The following is a 20366-nucleotide window of genomic DNA, read 5'->3' as shown; positions in this document are numbered from 1 at the left end:
ACTTTATTTTGGTTAATGAGGTGACTTTTGGAAGGCCCCTTGGTCACCTGAGGATGAGGCCAGGGGAACCAACCATGTCATTAGAGGTTGGAACTTTCAGTCCCGTCCCTATCTCAGAGTGGGGAGAGGGGATGAAGAGAATCAGTCACCAATGGCCAACGAGGTACTCAGTCGAGCCTACGTGGTGAAATCTCCAGAAACTCTCCAAAGTGCGGGGTTCAGAGAGCTTCTGGGTCAGTGAACACGGGGAGGTGTGGAGAGTGGACACCTGGAGGGCTGGAAGCTCCGTGTCCTTCCCCACACCTGGCCCTGTGCCTCTCTCCCATCTGGCTGTTCCTGAGTTACATCTTTTTTTTTTTAATTTATTAATTTTTGGCTGTGTTGGGTCTTGGTTGCTGTGCGCAGGCTTTTCTCTAGTTGCGGCAAGCGGGGGCTACTCTTCGTTGTGGTGCACAGGCTTCTCATTGCGGTGGCTTCTTGCAGAGCACAGGCTCTAGGCTCACACGGGCTTCAGTAGTTGTGGCATGCGGGCTCAGTAGTTGTGGCGCAAGGGCTTAGCTGCTCTGTGGCCTGTGGGATCTTCCTGGACCAGGGCCCGAACCCGTGTCCCCTGCATTGGCAGGTGGATTCTTAACCACTGCGCCACGAGGGCAGTCCTGAGTTACATCCTTTTATAATAAACTAGTGAGTAAAATGTTTTCCTGAGTTCTGTGAGCCACTCTAACAAATTAATCCAACCCAAGGAGAGGGTCATGAGAACCTCCAAACTATAGCTGATTGGTCAGAAGCACAGGTAACAACCTGGACTTGTGATTAGAGTCTGAAGTGGGAGGCTGCCTTGTGGGATCCCCTTAACCTGTGGGATCGGACACCATCTCTGGATAGAGAGCATCAGAATAGAGTTGAATTGTAGGACACCCAGCTCGTGTCAAGGAACTGCTTGTTGGTGTGAAAACCACACCCGTACGTTGGAATTTTAACCAGAATCTTGACCTTGTCCCACGGCTGCCTCCCTGGATAAGAGCTGAGTCCACCTCTCAGGTTCTGGTTTGTAAGGAGTCCAGCCTGGGGAACACACCCTGGACACTGAGCTAATGTGACTCTGACCTTGGGAAGGGACATCTTTGCCCGCCTCCACAGCCTGGGCCGCCAAAACTCCAAAGGTGGAGTCTGTGGAAACCCACAGTGGTATCCATATCCCAGGACTTCCCCATCCCTGGCTGAGCCCACGGGCCACGCTGGACTGCCAGCGGCCACCGCTCGCGGGTTTCCCTCTCTCCCACCTGCCTGGTGGAGGTAGCGTCTGAGGGTGGCTTTCTCCAAATACACGCAGAGATGCCTGGGGAGGGTGCAGTGAGGGCAGCATTTCTGCCCCCAAATCACTGCTCGCGTGGGAAAGGGGCAGCTGCCTGACTTCCTCCGACTGGGGAGAAGGGGGCTTCCCCTTCCTCTGGGAGGTCTCAGCTTCCGGGGGGAGCCGGGGCAGCTCCATCTGTCTCAGAGCTGGAAGGGGTTCCTCCCAGACCGCCCACCTTTCTAGGCTTTCAGGAATTTTCATCTGTTTTTGGTGTGTCTCCGCAGGTATTTTAGGCCGAAGCCACTCAGGAGGCTGCCACGCACTCGCTATTTTAAACCACGAGCACCCTCTTGCCTTTTAAGTTCCAGGTTTTGGGCCTGTTCCCAGGAGGAAGGCCCTGCGGGAAATGAGCTTGTGTCTGTCTCTCTCCTCCAGGCATGAAGCTAGGGCTCCTGCAACCGAGCCCGGGGAAGGAGCAGGCAGCAGGCTCCGCATATTAAGCAGAAAAGGTAGCCAGCTGCATTGAAGCCACCGGAGCCCACGTGCGCGGGGTGATAATGAGGCAGTGATCCTCTTCCGGAACATCAGAGGCCACTATTCCGGGGGAGGGACACAGTCTGCGGTACTGGCCTGCCTGGGCGACCGGTCTCCGTGTCCCCTCCCCCCTGACATTCTGGCTGCCTCAAGGATTCCCAGGGGAGGGACGGGAACTGCCAGGTGCTGTCAGGGAAATGCAGCCCCAGGAAGCCGCCAGGGGGAGAAGCCAGAGGAGCTCGATGTGAATGAAGACCACGGCCTCTAAGGAAGGTGGGCAGAGTCTTAAAAGTGCCACTGGGGATGGACGGGACACCCGGGGCAAGGTACACACCACGTGTGAGAAACAGAAACGGATGCGCCGGGCTAAATGGCAGTACCCAAAAGACAACTCCACATCCCTAGTCCCCAGAATGTGTGCATTTATCTCATTTGGAAAAAGAGTCTGCAGATTAAGATAAGGATCTCAAGATGAGATCATCTTGGGTTACCCAGTTGGGCCCTAAATCCAACGACAGGTGTCCTTACAAGAGACGGACACAGAGAAGAAGGGGATGGGAAGATGGATGCAGCCAGAGCCACCAGCAGTTGAAGCGGCAAAGAGTGAAATCTCCCGACAGCCTCTCAAGGGAGTGTGGCCTGCCGACACCTTGATTTGAGGCTTCTGGTCTCCAGAGCAGTGAGAGAAGTTTCTGTTGTTCTAAGCCACCAAAACAGTGGTTGTCTCTGATGGCAGCCCTAGGAAACTAATACACCGGATGGAAACAGTGGTGGCATTTTCCCCAGGGGACGCACCAAGGCGAAAGGTTAGGGCAAGTGGGCGGGGACCCCTTTCCTTCTCTGGCCTGTGCTGACCTCAACCAGGAGCACAGCTGTGAGCAACTGGGACCGTTATCCCAGTTGCCCACTGGGTCCTCTGGGACCAGTTGATGGGTCCTCTGGGTGCGTGCACCCCCGACACACTCTCCTTTGCTGTCTGCTCCCAGAGGTGGGACTGGGCTAGTCAGAGATGCTCCCTGTAGGGACTTCCCTGGCGCTCCAGTGGTTAGGACTCCGTGCATTCACTCCCGAGGGCCTGGGGTTCAATCCCTGGACAGGGTTAACCAAGATCCCACAAGCCGGGTGGCACAGCCAGAAAAACAAAAGAAATGCTCCCTACAGGACCACATCCCCTAAGACGGTTTCCAGCCTAATGTGAGAAAGAACATTTAAAAACAAGTGGTGGGCTTCCCTGGTGGCACAGTGGTTTAGAGTCCGCCTGCCGATGCAGGGGACACGGGTTCATGCCCCGGTCCGGGAGGATCCCACGTGCCGCAGAGTGGCTGGGCCTGTGAGCCATGGCAGCTGAGCCTGTGCGTCTGGAGCCTGTGCTCCGCAACGGGAGAGGCCACGGCAGTGAGAGGCCCGCGTACCGCAAAAAAATAAATAAATAAAAATAAAAACAAGTGGTAAAGGGAATCCTGACACGCACTCAACAGGATGAACCGGGAGGACAGGATGCTAAATGAAATAAGCCAGTCACAGAAGGACACATACTGTACGATTCCACTCGTATGAGGTCCCTAGAGGAGTCCAATCCATAGAGGCAGAAGGTAGGATGGAGGTTGCCAGGGGCTGGGGAGAAGGGGATGGGGAATTAGTGTTTAATGGGGACAGAGTTTCAGTTTGGGAAAATGAAGAGTTCTGTAGATGGATGGTTGCACAACACTGTAGATGTGCTTAATGCCACTGAACTGTACACATAAAAGTGGTTAAAATGATAAGTTTTATGTTATCTACACTTTACCACAATTTAAAAAAATCAAGTAGTGAGTTCACAGACACTGGAACTATGTAAGCAGTGGGGAGAGATCCCTTAGTGCTGCTGTAGCAGGAGTTCTGTACCAGGAGGGAAGGTCGCTGCTAAGGACTCTTCCTTCTGGCCCCCTGGGATGCGTCATTAGCGTGGCCTTGGATGCGCGATCGGGGAGCCAAGGGCGTGGGGTGTGCACCATCCAAGAGGACACCGCTAAACAGCTGAAGAGGTGGGGCCCTGAGGGCAGGAAGAACAGGCAAGGACGGATGAAAGGAACAGCAGCAGACAGCATCTAGCCCAGAGGTGAAGCCGCCAGGACAGGGGAGTTGGAGGGGGGCAGTTCGGGGTACTGAGGACAGAAGGTCGCTCTTGGGCTCCTCCGTTGCCTCTTAACCCCGAAGGCGTTGAATTACACCGGCAGACACTAGAGGAATGCAGCTCAGGTACACCTAGAAATTCATAAATCTGGCACTTCACACACTTGTAACACTTTAGAGAATCACGTAAGTCAGAGTACCTAACAGATGAGGCCTGCAATTCCGATTTGAAAGGGGTAAGTGAGTAACTGACTTTAGGCTTATGATTTTAAGCGGGACGCTGAAGGAGGATCTGGCTGAGTTTGTGACAGTTTTGAAATGTTTAACAGAATTTAATACACCTTATTTATAAGCTTATTACATTTTTTTTTTTTTTTTTTTTTTTTTTTTTTTGCTGTACGCGGGCCTCTCACTGCTGTGGCCTCTCCCGTTGCGGAGCACAGGCTCCGGACACACAGGCTCCACGGCCATGGCTCGTGGGCCCAGCCGCTGCGCGGCATGTGGGATCTTCCGGGATAGGGGCACGAACCCGTGTCCCCTGCATCGGCAGGCGGACTCTCAACCACTGCGCCACCAGGGAAGCCCAAGCTTATTACATTTTAAGAACTGTTCAGGAGCTTGGGAAAGTCCTGCTTTTTAGGATGGCTATTTATAAACTTAAGAAAACTGGATGTAGTAAATTTGTAAAATCACTAAGATATTGAAAGAAACTTAACCAAGTTATAAGCACTCTACCCTTAAATGTGATCATTTAAATCTACTAGATTCATAAACAGAATAATGGCATTTGTAGCTTAGACTTAAAATCTTAGGGAAACAGTAGGCTTTAACATTTTTCGTTCAGTATGTTGAATCGTAATTGAGAAAATCTAGCACCCGTGAGTACTGCATGTGTCTGTATATATGTGCGTGTATGTGTGTGTGGTGTGTGTGCACAAACACGTCCCAAGGACACCATAAACCTCCCAGGGACACGACGATGAGGCCGAGGTCCGGGCGGGCAGCTGTCCTTGTGTGTGTAGCCCGGGGAGGGAGGCCAGAGGCGCGCACGCACGCACGCACGCACACGCACACACACACACACACTCTGACTTCAGAAACACCAAACAGCAAAGCAAACTTGAAGAAGTCATAAAAACAACCGCCACATTGGCCTCTCCCTGAAAGAAACCCACTGGCATTGGCCTGCTTGCTGGCAAGGCTGCTCCCGCCGGCTCCAGGGCGGGCGCTGCCCCTCGGGCCCCCGGTCGCCGCTGCCCTGCCCACTTGCCTGTCCGGCTGAGGGGTGAAGCCGGTTCTCTCGTCCCATCACAGGGCCGCCGTCCCCCAGGGGTGGCTGGGGGCTCCTCCACAACCACCGGCCCTTCAGGGTTTGAAGGCGGGCACCCTGGCAGGCGACCCTCCTTAACTGTGACAAGTGCCTGGTGGGTCTGCTCTCCCCGCCAGGACGCAGCGTGCTGGCTTCACGGCTGCACGTTATTTGTGTTTTAACTTTGAGGTCTTTAAAAATGACACTCTCTGCACAAAGCAGGCCTCTGGAAACAGATGTTTGACCATTGCCAAGTGTAATGCAATTAAAATCCAAGAAACAGCAGTAGCAACAAATAAATAAAAGGCCGCTGTCTCTTCAGAAAAACATAAAATCAGCCGGGAGGCACAGCAGGCCTGAAGAGGGTTTGCTCTGCTCTCTGTGGTCACAGGTCCACCCAGGCTCTGCTCAGGCAGGGCAGGAGTCCCCCAGGCTCCAGGCCTGAGGTAGCCCCTAGGTCACTGTGTGGCCCCGGGCACGTGCCCCCCACCCCTGCGCCTTCCTCCCATCTGATGTTTTAGCCACCGCTTTAAGACTGAAAGGCTGGGAGCATTCGCACTACTTCCCAAACTTATTTTCCAGCCGCCCGCTCCCCAGAGCACCTTGTGGGCTTATGACTCTGCAGAAAGGCTGGGGCCAGCAGGTCCCTGAGGTCCACCCGCTCCTACATTCCACAGATTCTCAGCACTCTGTCATCCATCCCGCGCCCTCCTGATCTGTGCTTGGGAAATAATCTGTTGTTGATGGCTTCCGGTGAATGCATTTAAGCCCATTTGTCTTTCCATGTGGTTACTGTTGCCCATTTTAAATAAAAGGTTTGGTCCATTGTGGAAGGAAATGCAGAAGAAGAAGCGGTGGAGGAGTGACTTCAAGGCTCCTTCTGGCTCCCTGACAACCTGCTTTCAAAGCAGGACAGGCTTCATGGGAGAGCCCACTTCTCAGAGTGAGACGTCGAGGACCGGAGGGTTGTGATCCAGGGGCAGCGCAAGGGGGCCCCGGGGGCCTCCAGAAGTTTCTTACCCGCCTCCCCCAGACATCAGCCCTGGAGGACAAGTGTAACAGTCAGGGTTCTCCAGAGGAACAGAGCTGATCAGAGGGGTGTGTGTGAGAGAGAGGGATGTGTGGGGAATAGTGACTGTGGGAACTGGCAGGTCTGAAGGCAGGCAGCCTGGGGCAGAATTCCTCTGCCTTTTCTCTCAAGGGACTTCAACTGATCGCATGAGGCCGATCCACACTACAGGTCACCCGCTTTACACAAGGTTGACTGATTTAACGTTAATCTCATCTAAAAAATATCTTTGCGGCAACATCTAGACTCACATTTGACCAAAAACTGGGTACCGTGGCCTCGCCGAGATGGCACATAAAATCACCCCCACCCCCCACAAACTAGGGGTCTTTACCACTTTAAATCTCTAAGTCAGGGCTTCCCTGGTGGCGCAGTGGTTGAGAATCTGCCTGCTAATGCAGGGGACACGGGTTTGAGCCCTGGTCTGGGAGGATCCCACATGCCACGGAGCAACTAGGCCCGTGAGCCACAACTACCGAGCCTGTGTGTCTGGAGCCTGTGCTCCGCAACGAGAGGCCACGACAGTGAGAGGCCTGTGCACCGCGATGAAGAGCGGCCCCCGCTTGCCACAACTAGAGAAAGCCCTTGCACAGAAACCAAGACCCAAGACAGCAAAAAATAAATTAATTAATTAATAAACTCCTACCCCCAACACCTTCTTTAAAAAAAAAAAAAAACCTCTAGGTCAGAGGCAAGGCCAGGGCACAGCCTCCAAGAATCCGGGTGAGCAGAGATGAGTCACACAGGACAGGGAGTCCAGCTCGAATGCAGCTCACACCCAAGTGCAGGGGTAAGAGGTACCCCAGGTCCACGGCCGCGGGCGAGGCCCTGCCTGCGCTCCAGCTCAGCTGATTTCCCCAAGACCTTTTCTCTGGGCAGCGGGGGTGGGGGGGTAGCAGTGGACCCAGGGAAGGAGCCCCGGCCAGGTGGACTCTTCCCCATCTTTAAGGCCCTGCTCCACCTCGGGGCCTCACTGCCCCACAAGTGGAAGAACCAGGACCCACAACCAGCAGCAACAAGAAAGAATCAGTGAGCCTCAAAGGCTGCAAAGGGCAGTGTCCTTGGGGAGGGAGGGCTTTTGCCTGGTCTCTGGGAGGTCACTGAGTTTGTCCACAGCTTCCAGGGACCCTGGGAGGGCCGGGGTGGAGGTGGAAGTGGGTGAAGTGAAAGGGCCAAAGTGACAGGCCAAAGTGGAGGCCCAGAGCCTCCTGCCCGGGACCCAGGTCTCTCTCCCCGTCCCAGGGTCCCTGGGTTCTGCCCACAGGACTTCCTTGATGGCGTCTCCCCCGCAAAGCATGGCCCAGGCGCAACACACTGGCTCTCACGTCCCCAGCCAGCTGCCTCTGCTCCTTTGGGTTTCCTGGCCAGCTCCTTCCAGCTTTCCAAAACTGTTTCTCCAGTTCCATCCTGCTCCCCCAACTTCCTGAGCCTCTGGGCCCTCGCATGTGGACCAGCCTCCCACTGAGATGTGTCACACTGAAAACATCTCTATTATTCTCCCCCTGATTGACTGGGCCGATTCTCAACCAGCAGGTGATTTCTGGAGAGATGGGAATTCTCAGAACAGGTAACTTGGAAACTTGTGTCTGAGTTTGCATCTCCGAGAACCTCCCCACTTCCGATGGTCCCTGGGCTGGCAGCTGTTTGGAAACCCCATGGGAATTTTTACCCCAAAACTCCACAACTGCAGAAGAAAATAGAAAACGTAGATTGGCCGATGAGAATGTTAAGACGCTCAGAAGACTGGCTCGTACTAGGAAAAACTAAACTGAAGGGAGTTATTTCATCTGGAGACGTGGAGGTTATTTACAGGGGGTGGAAGCATCCAGACCTAATTTCCCGCAGAATCAGTGGAGGCGGGGATGCAAACAGTCTGGGAAGCTGGAGGGGAATTCCTGGTCCCCAGGACATGGGGGAGGGGCTGGAGTCCGTGGGAGCCCAGCAAGGAAGGACTCTCTGATCTACCTGTGTCCCCGCTGATGCTCCCCCCTGAGCCTGACTCCAGACCCACTGATGTCTTTGCATCTGTCCAACGCCCTTGGAGAGGCAGGAGTGTTGACCTGGAACCTTCTAGAAGAAGACGCCCGATCGTTTCAGCTCCCTGATTCAGGAGGGAGAGGGCAAGTGTTCAGCTCAGAGGCAGAAATCATGTTCTGGCTGACACTGCACTGTTCCCTGCCGTAGGTGATGTGGGAAGGCCATGCCCGAGGGGGCAAATGGGAGAAGGGGTGAGCCTCCTGACTGGCTTCAGCTGATAAAGACTGAACTTCTGTGCACCTTCACCAAGGATGCTAAGTACAGCTGTGTAGGATGCACACTGCACAAGGGTGTCTGGGTGGGCCTGAACTCACCAAGCCTTGACTTTGTCTCTGCCAACCAGAGAGGTGTCTTCTTCTACTTCTCACAAAGGCACTGTATGGGCCAGGAGCTGCCTTACATCTCAATGAAGGACTGAGCTGATGAGGCACCACTGGGCCACCTGGACTCACTCACTGAATGGCCTTCACGCCCCCAGAGTCCTTGGTTGCCAGGAGCAGGGGTGTGGCCACGCTCCACTGTGCGGGTAGCGAGCTCATGAAACACACTCCTTACTGGGACCACCTTCTCTTCGGGCTGTGCTCCGCTCTCCACCTCCTCCAATTTCATCTTGGCCTCCACTGCCTCATCATCCCACTTTAACAAACAAACCACTGAAAAAGTACCACTTGGAGGATGTGCTGGGGGACAGGGGGCCAAGGGCCTGGGAAGGGGGTGTGGACAGGAGAGGCACAGGTCTGAGCACCAGGACCGCTGGGAGGGGCCAGGCAGGGCAGGTGAGACAAAGCCCCAACTAGGAAGTGGGGGGCTGGCGCCCTGCAGCTCCCAGCCCAGCTCCTGGTCCATTTGGGAGCCCGGAGGGAGGAAGGGTTTGTGCTGGTGTGCAGAGGTCAGCCCCAGGGGTCTGCTTCCCTCCAGAAGCCCTTCCCCCTGTCCCAGCTCTTGCATAAGCTGGGGACAAGGGAGTGACATCAGTGCATGACTGTGAATCCGGCTCAGGTGGGAATGAACGGGTCCATCCCTGAATCCACGGGCGTCTGGTGGAACCTGCATGGTGGCAGGGAACCTCAGTGGTCATCTCAGCCACACAGCCCTTCACTTTGTTGGTGGGGAAACTGAGGCCAGAGAAGGGAAGGGGCTGGCAAATTAGAGCCTGAACCGGGACCAGAGCCAAAGTCCCCCCAGTTCCCAGTGAAGGCGGCCACCAGAGCGGAGCCCTTTCTCTGAGCCCCGCTAAGCACCTGCACCAGCACCGGCCTCCTGGATCCTCACAACCCCTCCATGAGGTGGGGGGACAATTAGTATTGTCTCTTCTGCCTCCTGGGGCCTAGACCACTGCCTGGAAGAGCGGGCACTAGACTGTGGGACACGTGACTCACTCTCAGGTCTTAGTTTTGCTCATCTGTATTTTCTTGTTTTCGTACAATGATGATGCACTGCTTTTATAATATTAAAAAAGAAAACCCCCCATTTTTTGCTTTAAGCAATATCCTGCTGACCTCACAAGACTATTTAAGGAGCAAAATAAACAGGAGAAAATGCTTTATGGGCTGGGAAGCAGCACGCAGGCGGGAGGGGTGTCTCCAGCGCCTGACCTCCCGCCCAAGGCACCGGGCACCGACCAGACCAGACAACGAACCCCCCCGCCGCTGACTCCTTCCAGTTCTCACGGTCCCCATGGCTGCCTTCCTGCCATGGAGGCTGGGGCGTGGCGGCTGCAGAGGGAAGCTGAACAAGATCGGGCCAAATAACAGAGACGAAAAGTCTGCTTCTCGCCCAGGGAGAGGGAGAGACCCAGAGAAGGCCCAGGAGGCAGGCGGGAGAGAGGCAGACAGAGGCCGGGAGGCGGAGGCCAGAGCAGGCAGGGGCAGCCATGGAGGTGGGCACGGACCTCAGGTCCAACGTGAGGCCACCCTGCAGGCAAACACTGACATCCTCCACTCTCACCGGACTCTGCGTCTATCCTGGTTAAGATGAAGTTAGAAACATCAAAATGCCACATCCCTTGAGCAGCAGCCTTCGGCAGAACTCCATATGGCTGCAGCAGCCAGGAGTTTGAGCTAATAAAAGTTAAAAAAAAAAAAAAAAAAAGGCTGGGAAATGTTCCCAGAGAGCCACGTGGGCTCTGCCCGGGCCAGTGGGTGGGGTGGGGAGGAAGGCAGGCACGGTAAGGCCCGGCCCCGCCCGGCTTGGCCTGTCAAGGTCACTGCTCTCATTAGAACAGCAGACTCTCCCAGTGACAGTGGTGGAGCCCGCTGGTTTACACAACTGCTCCCACCCCCCGTTTCTCCTAAGGAGGGTGGATGTGACACAGCCAGTGGGCCAGGGGATGCAGCATAGGGGTGTGTGTGTGTCATCCTTCTCACAGGTCGCCCACGGTGCTGCTCCTGGTGGGAAAGTGACGGAGGGCAGATGGCTGGCTGAGACCTCCACTTGGGGTGGGGATCTCCCCGGATGTTGACCCCACCCCTTGGGCGCCCCGATGGGGAAGCCAGAGAAACCCTAATCACCTGGATAACCCTTGTGCAGGTGGCTCCCGCTTGCAGGCGCGTGTGGGCTGTGTGGGCGGACCAGCGGAGCCGCTGGAACCCTGATGATGGGGGAGGCTGACTACCAATGCCTCTGGTACTGGCAGGATGACTCAAGAGGTCTGAGCCAGACCCTGCTGGCTCCTGAGTGAGGACACTGGGCGGGGGGGGGTGGGGGGGTGGGACGGCGGGGAGGGGGAAGCATCCCTGAGGAGAAGCTTAAAATCCTCTCGACAAGGATTTCCTGTGCCCGGTATACGATCTGTGGCCTCTGTCAGCAAAGTGCACTTGGAAATGAAATGACTCTGGGGAAGGGGAGGGTGCACCGATGCACCAAGGCGCTGTTAAGGCAAGGCGGGGGTCCCCGGTGGAGCCCAGGCTGTTTGTGGGCATCTCTGAGGGGGCGGGCATCAGCTCTAGCAGAGGGCCCCCTCTGCACCAGACCCGAAGCCAGGATAGCTGGCCCAGACCCGGCTCTGCCGTCTCCCCCCAGCCATACTGAGGTGGCCGTGTCCCTGGCCTTGGAAACCAGTAGAGCAGGCCCTGGCGTGGGATTCCTCCTGCTTCTGCAGCCCTGGAAATGCCCAGCCCGGTCAGAGAGCAGCAGCATTTGAAAAGGCAGGTTTCTCTTTGCGGATGGAACGAACATGATTCAGCACAAGCAGCGAGCGAGGAAGGTGGAGGCCAGCCCCCGTCAGGCTCCACTCTCTCCCGCCACCTCAGCAGAGGGCCTACATTGCACCTGCCGAGCGGGATCCCCACGGAGCCCGCGGAGGCCGGGCACCATGCCACTCCCCTCTCCAAGAACACCACCGCCTGGCCGGCTGCCAGGCACAGCCGATCCCTGCGGACACGGCTCCCAGGAATCCAACCAAATGAGAGCAAACTCGCCAGATCTCACGACCATACCAGCAGGCCGGGCAAATAAGCCCCTGGATGCACAGCCCAGATCCAAGGGCTTGCTGAGGACACGCCGTGACAGTGCGTCCCCAGCACACGACTCGCTAAAGATTGCAGCAGCTGGTGTTCAACACAAAAGCGGTGCTGGGGTCTCCACCCTCAGGAAGCATGTGACATAGTCTGACAAACAAAATGGACAGCGGGGAAAACTATGTCTGTATGGACGATTAAATCCACACAGCCTAACCGGCAACCGGATCTCAGAGTCGTGGGCTGACGTGGCTCAGGAGGGTGGCCTTGGAAAGGTAAGGAGCATTTCACGGAAAGGAGGAAGTGCATCCCAGGTGGAAAAGAACAAGATCGAGGCTGACGGTGGGGAACTCCCTGCTCTTTGTCTGCTGGTCTTCAACCTGCTCACCTAAGCGATCTTCTTGGGGGGTTGTCAGAGGAAAAAAGCAACTCCTGCTCATCTTTCCGCCTCCAGGAAGAAAAGAGCACCCAGCCTCCAGGTTCCCAAGGGCCCTGCACGTGCTCGTCCTTTAGCCAGCCTCCTGGGGCAGCCAGTCACCCTTGGTTCCTGAGGGTTCCTTTCTGCACTGCTGGCGAGGCTCAGGTTCCCAGGAGCCACACCGTCGGGCCAAGCCTGGCACAGCTCTGCTCAGTGGGGCTGCGCCATACTGAGCAGCAGTAAGCCAACCAGATCAGACCCTCTTTATGGGAAGGCAGGGAGGAGGAGGCCACCTCAGCCTGGGGTATCCCGGGGAAACTGAGCCCTTACTCTGGTGTTCCATGAAGCTGGCTGATGGCCCAGTCTGGGATTTGGGGACTCAGAGAAACCACTGCTCTGAAAAGATGACACCCCACCTCTCACATAGCCTGGCACTTGCCCTCTCTCCATGACTAAAGGTTACTTCTTCCCCAGGGCTCCTTGAAGATGGCAAGTGTAAGTCTAAGACTCAGGAAGCAACATCTGGGGAAAGGTGAGGCCTGCAGGGCCGGGGCCGGGGGAGGGGAGAGGAGCCGCCTCTTCTATCCACAGCTGACTTCTTTCATCCCCACGCTGCCCCACACTGCTTCGGAACTTGCAGTGAGCTTCTGACCCGGACTGAGCCCTGGTCAGGTAGACAGAATCTAAAACATCCTGGGCCCGGCCTGAGAAAGGGTATGAGACCTTGCCCGCAGCCCGCCCAGACCCCAAGCAGATTCTCCTATTTCTTATCATCGTTGCCTTGAGAAAGAGTCTTGATTTGCAGAACCAAGGCAATTTCACACACTTTGTAGCATTTTCTCTGCTCAGTACCTCAGATACCCTTTGGGAAACAAGGAAACGCCACACAGAGGTTATCAGCTGGGTCCAAGGTCAAAGCAGACTGAGGACCAGAAGGGAAGCTGCCCGAGCTGACCCTTGGCCCCAGGCTCTTACTGAGATGACACGGCTCCTAAAGGGAAGGGGGCGGCTCTCTGCTCCTTCCAGGCAGCTGGCAGCTTCCTGGCATCCTGCCTGCACCCCCAGCACAGCTCGGCATCCTTAACATAAGGAGGCCTCCTGATTCCTCTCTAGCCAGGGACAGGCACGGACAGGCTGGAGAGTCTCCCATCAGGGAAACCGCCCCCCAAATCTTAGGTTGGAAAGAATCCTAGATTCAGAAGCAGCAGTAGCGGCAGCCACTATCCTTCCGCCCACTGTGAATTGCCACACGTGGTCCTGGGGTCTCTAGTTCCACATCCTGAGCCTGTAGCAAGTCACATGGTCGGGGGAGGGGAGGTCACAGATGGGGGCATATCCTGAACTTGGGGTCTGCGAACCCTCCGAAATACCTGCAAGATTGTGAATGTTGCTGCACTGGTCTGGGAAGAGTGTCTAGAACTCTTGCAGGGCCACAAAAACTCACGGACTCAAGGGGGTGAAGAACCACAGGGACTGAGGACCTCCAGCCTCCTCCCCGCCTCGGGTTCTGGGCAGCCACACACGTTGTCAAACACAGAAGAAAGTGAGGACGGCCGTGACTGTCGGGCTGCCATCATCTCTGCCTGTTCCTCTTCATCAACGCCACCCTGCACCTTGTGGGGCTGGGACAGCATCCCAGCAGGACCAGCCCCGAGCTCTGCACACCCTGCCTCCGCCCACTGTTACTGACGGGGCCTCGCTGGTCCGACCCCGCCGAGGCCTCGGGTGTTTGCACCTCTCTCAGTGACTGCTATTCCCTTCCTGAACATCACCACCTCCAGCCTAGAGGAGAAAACTGGAAAATACGATTTAGGAGAAAGAGCCACTTCAGTGCACAACACAGATGCAGCTCTACATTCCTCCAAACAGCCTCAGGGTCCTAAAAAACCACCTCTTCGTTTCTCACAGACATTTGGACACTCGGGGCTCCCCTCCCACGCTGCCCAGGGCCCACCGCCACTTCCTGGAGGGGCCCTGATCTGCAAGTTCCAGGCAACACAGCTCTCCAGGCGCCCTGGGCAGGCCCGTCACTGGCTCCAGAGAGGCCCACAGTCCTTCCCCAGAGGTCAGGAAAGCCCAGCACATGGCTGGAACTGGAGGGCAAGTTATGCGGCTGCTTTCACAGAAAAGGGTGAGCCTGGCTAACCTCTGCCCTCCATCAGCCCTCGCAGTCCTGCCACCGAGAAGGATGTCAGGACACCGACAAGACACCATCTCTCCGGAAATGCTCTCTGTCTCAGGAACCCTGTGGGGGTCACAGGGATGCATTACTCTCCGAAACGAGCTTCCCCAGGATGTGGAATCACACTCAGCCTCGAGGGTCTGCCTCACCCCGCAGGACCCAGCGGACTGACTGGCGGCCCTGTGCTCTTTCACCCTCCCAGAAGGGCTTGTCTGGACCTCCACCGTCAGCCCCTCCACGGTCCTGAATCCTCCGAAGCACCCACCCCAGTGCGAGGGTACAGCACATGATCAGAAAAACCTTCTCACTGTCTGGTGTGCAAATGGATACGATGGTTTGGAAAATCCATTATGCTGTTTGAAAGCAAAACAGTTTCCACAGAGGCCATACACTAGTTTCCAGTTTTTGAAAGACAAAGAAATACACACCAGGAAAGTTATGTGGTGCGGAATGTCATCTTTCTTTGATGACTGGGCTCAGAGAAGGCACCTGGGGATCCTGTGGCATCTCAGGCAGCCTTCCGGATGCTGTTTGGGAAAGTGGAGGCCAGAGCAGAGGCCTCTGCTTCCCTCTCCCTGTACAACACACACCTTGGGAACACACACTCCAGGGTAACCCACACCACATATAAAGGGGGTTGGGGGTCTGCTGCAGACTCCAGGAGGGATGTGGGTCTGATTCGATTTTGGAAGCTCCTCCCAGGAAGGCTCTCCTACAGCCTCTCTCATCAGTGATGGAAGAACTTCAGAAAGGCCACCCGAGAGGCCCCATGCCCCATCCCCTCCGGACTCCACCACTAACGGGGTCAATCTAGCAAGAATACGGGCTTGGACTCAGCTACCCTCACAAAGCCCCGCCAAGACAACCTCTGGGGATGCAGGAGGTGCACCCTCCTGCCTCTCTGCCACTCCACGAAATCCACGGCGCAGGCCGCCCCCTCCCTCAAAAGAAAGTGAGGAAGGAAAAAAGCCAAAGAGAGGTGGGGGACAGCGTCAGCCCCAGGGCAGCCCCAAAGCAGAGGGGACCAGCCAGATGTGCAAAGACGGTCCCTAACCAGCGGGGCAGGGACGGGAACAGGCTGAGGGCAGAGTGCAGGCAGCCTCCTGAGGTCCCTGCAGATAGACAGTCACGTAGGAACCCAGTCCAGCCCCACCCCCGCCCCCCTCCACTGCTCCGCGGGGCTCCCGGCTGGGCGCCTGCCAAAGTTAGTCACGGGAGAGAAAACCTTGTCGCCCACCCGAACCGCCAACCGGGACGCCTCTCCTCCAGGAGGCCTCCGGGTGGGGAAAGCGCCTGGGGACTGGCATCTCACCAGCCCCAGGGCTGCGCCCTTGGACGCCCCCTGGGGGAGCTGACGACTGCGCATTCCTTGAGGACCCTTGACAGTGGTGACTGCCGGCGGGTAGAGGGGAAGAAAAGCGCCTCAGCCCAGGGAGGCATCCCCTCCCACGAACCGTCCCCGGGACCAGCCTCCTCCTCTGCCTGCGGAGGACTGAAGCGGGGACATTATTCCAACAGGTCCCCCTCAGCCGGGCCTCACCGGGCCAGCCTTCCTCCGCCCTGTCCTGAGGCCTCGAATTCAGGGGCAGCGCCGAGGCACCTGCGGCCAGACCGGGCTCCATCCCCGCGAGCAGGGGCCCGGGCGGTGCCCCACGGCGCTCCGGGGCCTCTGCGGGAAGGGGCGGGGCGCCCCCGCGCCCCCTCCCGGCGCTCACCTGGCGCAGGTGCTGCAGCAGCGTCCCCGCCTCCTCCCGCCGGCCCTGGCGCACCATCCGCAGCAGCTCCTGGACCATGCCGACGCGCCGGTGGTAGGGGGGCAGCCCCGCGCCGGCGCCCGCGCGCCCCGCCTTGTCCCCGGCGCGCAGCAGCAGCGACGCCCAGAAGTCGGGCCGCTCGCGGCGGGGGCCGGGCGCCGCGCCGGGGCTGGCTCTCTCCGCCAGGCTGCCCTTGGTCTGCCGGGTGCCCATGCCGCCGCCGCCGCCCGCGCTCTCCGCGCCGGGCCGCGACGCCGCGTCCCCGCCGCCGCCTCCCGCCCCTCTGCCGCCCGACGCGCGCGCCTCCCGGGCGGCAACTTTCGGGGAACTGTTGCGCGCGGGCGGGCGGGGGCGGCGGCGGCGTCCGCGCTCCTCCTCCGCGCTCCCCGGGCGCGCTCCCCCGGCGCTCGCCGCCCGCCCGCCGGCCCCGCCCCGGCCTGGCCGCCCCGCCCCCGGCTCCGCCGCCGCGCGCCTCCCGGGCCTCGCGTGCCCCCCTCTTCCCCTCCCCGCTCCTCCGCTCCGGCTGGGCCGCCTGGCGCCCCCTCCGTGTGGTCCCCGCGCCGCGCCCCCTGCCGGCTGCCGCGCTGCGCCTCACGGGCGGTGGCGCGGGGCGAAGGGGGCGGCCGGGGCTTCACTCTCGGCCGGCATCACTCTCCCCAGATGCTTCCACGACCGCGCGCGGATGAGGCCCATAGGAGGCGGGGGGAGGGGAGGGGGCCCGTGCGCTCGGCGACGTGGGGAAGGTTTGGAGCATGGAAGCTGTGGGGTGAGCGGGCGGGTCTCAGCCCCGGAGTCGGGTTTCTCAAAGTGGGCGCCGCTGAGCGTCAGAGCCCAAGTCGTCCGAGGGCTGGTTGAGAACGCAGACTCCCGGGCCTCGCCCCAGACCCGCCCGATGAGAGTTTCCGCGGCGGGGCCTGGCGAGCTGCATTTTTAGCCAGCCTCTCGGCTGATTCTGACGGACACTCCTTTGAGACGGCCAGTGGCGGCGGGCGGTGGTGCATGAACCAGAATCCAGGTGCAAGGCTGCGTGTTGTGTGCGTGTTCTTTTAGGGAGAGCCCATTGCTTGCATCTGTCAGTGTCAAAGGGTTTGGACCATCCAGGTGCAAAGAACAGCTGTCTTCTCTTGCTCTCGCTCTCACACCTCTGGAGAAGGGGCCTGGGAGTAACCCCCGTGTGAAAAAGCAGAAGCATGCCTGCAAGCAGCCCCACGGCACGTTCCTACCGTCCCCTCCCTTCCTGGCTCCACGCCAGACCAGCCCTCACCCCCTTGGTGCGGCAGATCCCCCGGGGTCAGACGGTGCTAGGAAAGCTGGCCACAGCCCTGCCAGAGAGAAGGCTCAGGCACCCGGGGACCTCCTCTGTCGCGACCCAGACCACCCTGGTCTCAGGGTCACGGCTGCGGGAGGAGCAGTTGTGTCGCTTGTCTCTGACCCAGGCCCTGGGTGCTGCTCTGGGGGAAAGGACAGCGTGGGCTGTAGGGCAGGAGAGTCGGATCCTGAATCAGAGAGAGCTGAAGTCCACTGTGTCCTGAGCCCGGAGCGTCAGGCAAGTCCTCAGCTCCCTCCTGGGCCGCGTGGGAGGAGAACACTGTGCCCTGGGCTGGGAGGGTGAGAGGAGGGGTACAGAAACTCCAAGCAGGGTGCACGTGCCCCACAGAGGCCTCGCCTCCTCCCACTCTGTGAGTGAACGCTGGGTCAGCCCCTAGTACCTGGAGGGCGGCCTTGTGTCCCCCAGCTGGCTTCCTCTGCCCTCTGGACGCCCCACTCGCAAGGGCCCACCTCTGCCGGCAGAGAACACTCAGTCTTCCTGAAGGCTGCCTTCGCAGGCCTGGGCGACACCTTCCAAATTCACCTGCACCCTTTGTGTGTAGAACACACCTGTTGGCATCTCCAGAGAACCCCGGCCAGGAAACACTTTGGTGCCTCTCATCTCTAACCTGCAGGACCACGAGGCAAAGTGGCCTCCAGGAAACGTGCTGATCAGGCCCCTCCCTAGGGACGCTGGGCTCCACTCCCCTGGCAGGTTGGCCGGCGGGAGGGCGTGTGGCTGGGGCAATGCCATCTCAGTGGAAGAGGGCCCAGGCCATCCACCGCTGGGATCTGAGTGCCATCCCTTTCCTCTTCTCCAGAGACCTGGTTCCGTCCTTCTCCTTGCTCTTAATTTCATCCCCAATTTTCCCTCTTTTCTGGCTTGTTCTCCTCAGTATGTAATCTGCTCAAATCTCTTCCATCTATTTAGAAAGGAAACTTGTGTTTGCTCCCATCCCTCCGGTTACCAAGGCCCCATCTCTCTCTTTCCTTCTCAGCCAAGTTCCTTGGAAATACCTTGTATGTACATCCATTCATTCCTCACCCACTCCAGCTTGGCTTCTGGCTGCACCATGTCACTGAAATGTCGCTTGCCAGTGACCTAGTTGCTAAGCTCAGTGACTACTTTCAGTCTTCATCTTCCTTGACTTTTAAGCATCATCTGATCCTGTTGCCTACTCTGTTTTGATGGAAACTGCACTCCCTTGGCCTGTAAGGAACTGCTCTCCTCCAGGCTTCTTTCTTGACGTCCTCTGGGAGCTCCCTTTCTTAGCTGTATCCTTTACTCATTGCTGCTACCCTGGGTGCGGCTCCAGACCTCTTCCTAGGCAATTTTTTTTCTTTAAATTAATTAATTTTGGGTTGCGTTGGGTCTTCGTTGCTGCATGCAGGCTTTTCTCTAGTTGTGGCGAGCGGAGGCTACTCTTCATCGCAGTGCACGGGCTTCTCATTGTGGTGGCTTCTCTTGTTACGGAGCACGGGCTCTAGGCGTGCGGACTTCAGTAGTTGTGGCACACAGGCTTCAGTAGCTGTGGCTCGAGGGCTCTAGAGTGCAGGCTCAGGAGTTGTGGTGCATGGGCTTCGTTGCTCCCCGGCATGTGGCATCTTCCCGGACCAGGGCTCAAACCTGTGTCCCCTGCATTAGCAGGTGGATTCTTAACCACTGCGCCACCAGGGAAGCCCTAGGCAATGTTATTTATACTCATGGCTTCATCTGACATGCACACACTGATGACTCTAAGTCTCTCTCTCCAACTCACAAGCTGGTAAGTTAACCTGTCACTGAATCTTGGATGCTGGCAGAAGACATGACGCTGGGTCAGAGATGTAGGACTTTCTGTTCAGGCACCCAAAGCACCTAGCGTGAGCATCAGCATATTTGCATCAGTTCCCCTGGCCTCTGAGTCCTGCAGGAGCAGTGTGCTGGGCCCAGAGGGATGCTGCACACGCAGCGGGTTTGCATCATCAAGGGTGGAGGACACCCAGCTTGGGAATCTACTGCTTATATAGGAAGCCAGTAAGCAAGTCTGGAGGAAACAAACACAGTGCTGAGAAGTGGTCCAGGTGCAAAGTGGCCAGGTCCTGCCTTCTTGGCACACGTGGCGAGATGTGAAGGAGTGAGAGAGGCCTGTGGAGGATTCTCTCTTCCACCGGTGGGTACTTCAGACTCCACAAACGAGCACATCTCCTTCCCAACCTGCCCACTCTGGGCTCTGTTTCCTGTGAGTAGCGGCAGCCAGAAACCCTGGAGCCACTGTGCACTCAGGTCTCTGAGCATCTGTGTCTGGTCCCCGAGTCCAGGTGATGGTGCCCAGGGTGGTAGCTCTCGTGTGTGTGTTCACTGCGTGCTCCGTCTCGGGCTTTGTGCCCTCCAGCACAGTGCTCTTTCATCCTTTCAACAGCCGTGAGGTCGGTCTTACTATTGTCCTGACTTCACAGCTGAGGAAATGGACTCTTTGAGAGGTTAGTAATGGGTGGGGAGGGGATTCACACTCAGGTCTGCCTACCCTGAGAGCCTAGCTGTGAATATGACTTGATATCATGGATCCTACTGGATACACATTACACGGTACAGCCCCGGCCTTGTGGACGACCTGTCGTTTTCACCCCAATCATTGCGTCACAATAGCCTTCTTTCTAACCTGTCTCCCCACCGCCAGTCTTGCCCCTTCTAGTGCATCTTCCATGGAGCAGCAGGCGCCATCATTCTAAAAGGGGAAACGCGGTCACAGTCACACAGGCACACAGACACACACAACCTCTCCCCCTTCAGTGACTGCTATCCCTTTCGGTCCAAACTTCTCAACATGCATTGCTGTTCTCCAGGTGCTACACTGTCATCATCCTGTGTTACTTACACCTGTCCCAAGATGCCATATTCCTTTTTT

The 20366-nt window shown here is 57.6% G+C and overlaps 1 protein-coding gene across 2 annotated transcripts in view; it reads right to left on the bottom strand.

Moving 5' to 3' along the window:
• The window catches only part of LRRC75A (leucine rich repeat containing 75A), a 36245-nt gene extending 19848 nt beyond the window's left edge, over window positions 1–16397 (bottom strand). The window contains exon 1 of one of the 2 annotated variants that reach the window (XM_081219046.1): window positions 16132–16397. In XM_081219046.1, the coding sequence (XP_081075172.1) occupies window positions 16132–16383 (252 nt within the window). In that variant the 5' untranslated portion in view covers window positions 16384–16397. The remainder of the gene's footprint in view (window positions 1–16131) is intronic. The other variant, XM_081219047.1, reaches the window with a different exon arrangement.
• Window positions 16398–20366: the final 3969 nt, after the last annotated feature.

The sequence above is a fragment of the Mesoplodon bidens genome (genome assembly GCF_964165515.1).
Source record: "Mesoplodon bidens genome assembly, chromosome: 19".
Taxonomy (NCBI): domain Eukaryota; kingdom Metazoa; phylum Chordata; class Mammalia; order Artiodactyla; family Ziphiidae; genus Mesoplodon; species Mesoplodon bidens.
Note: the sequence above shows the minus strand (reverse complement) of the source record. Positions and strands in the feature narration are given on the sequence as shown.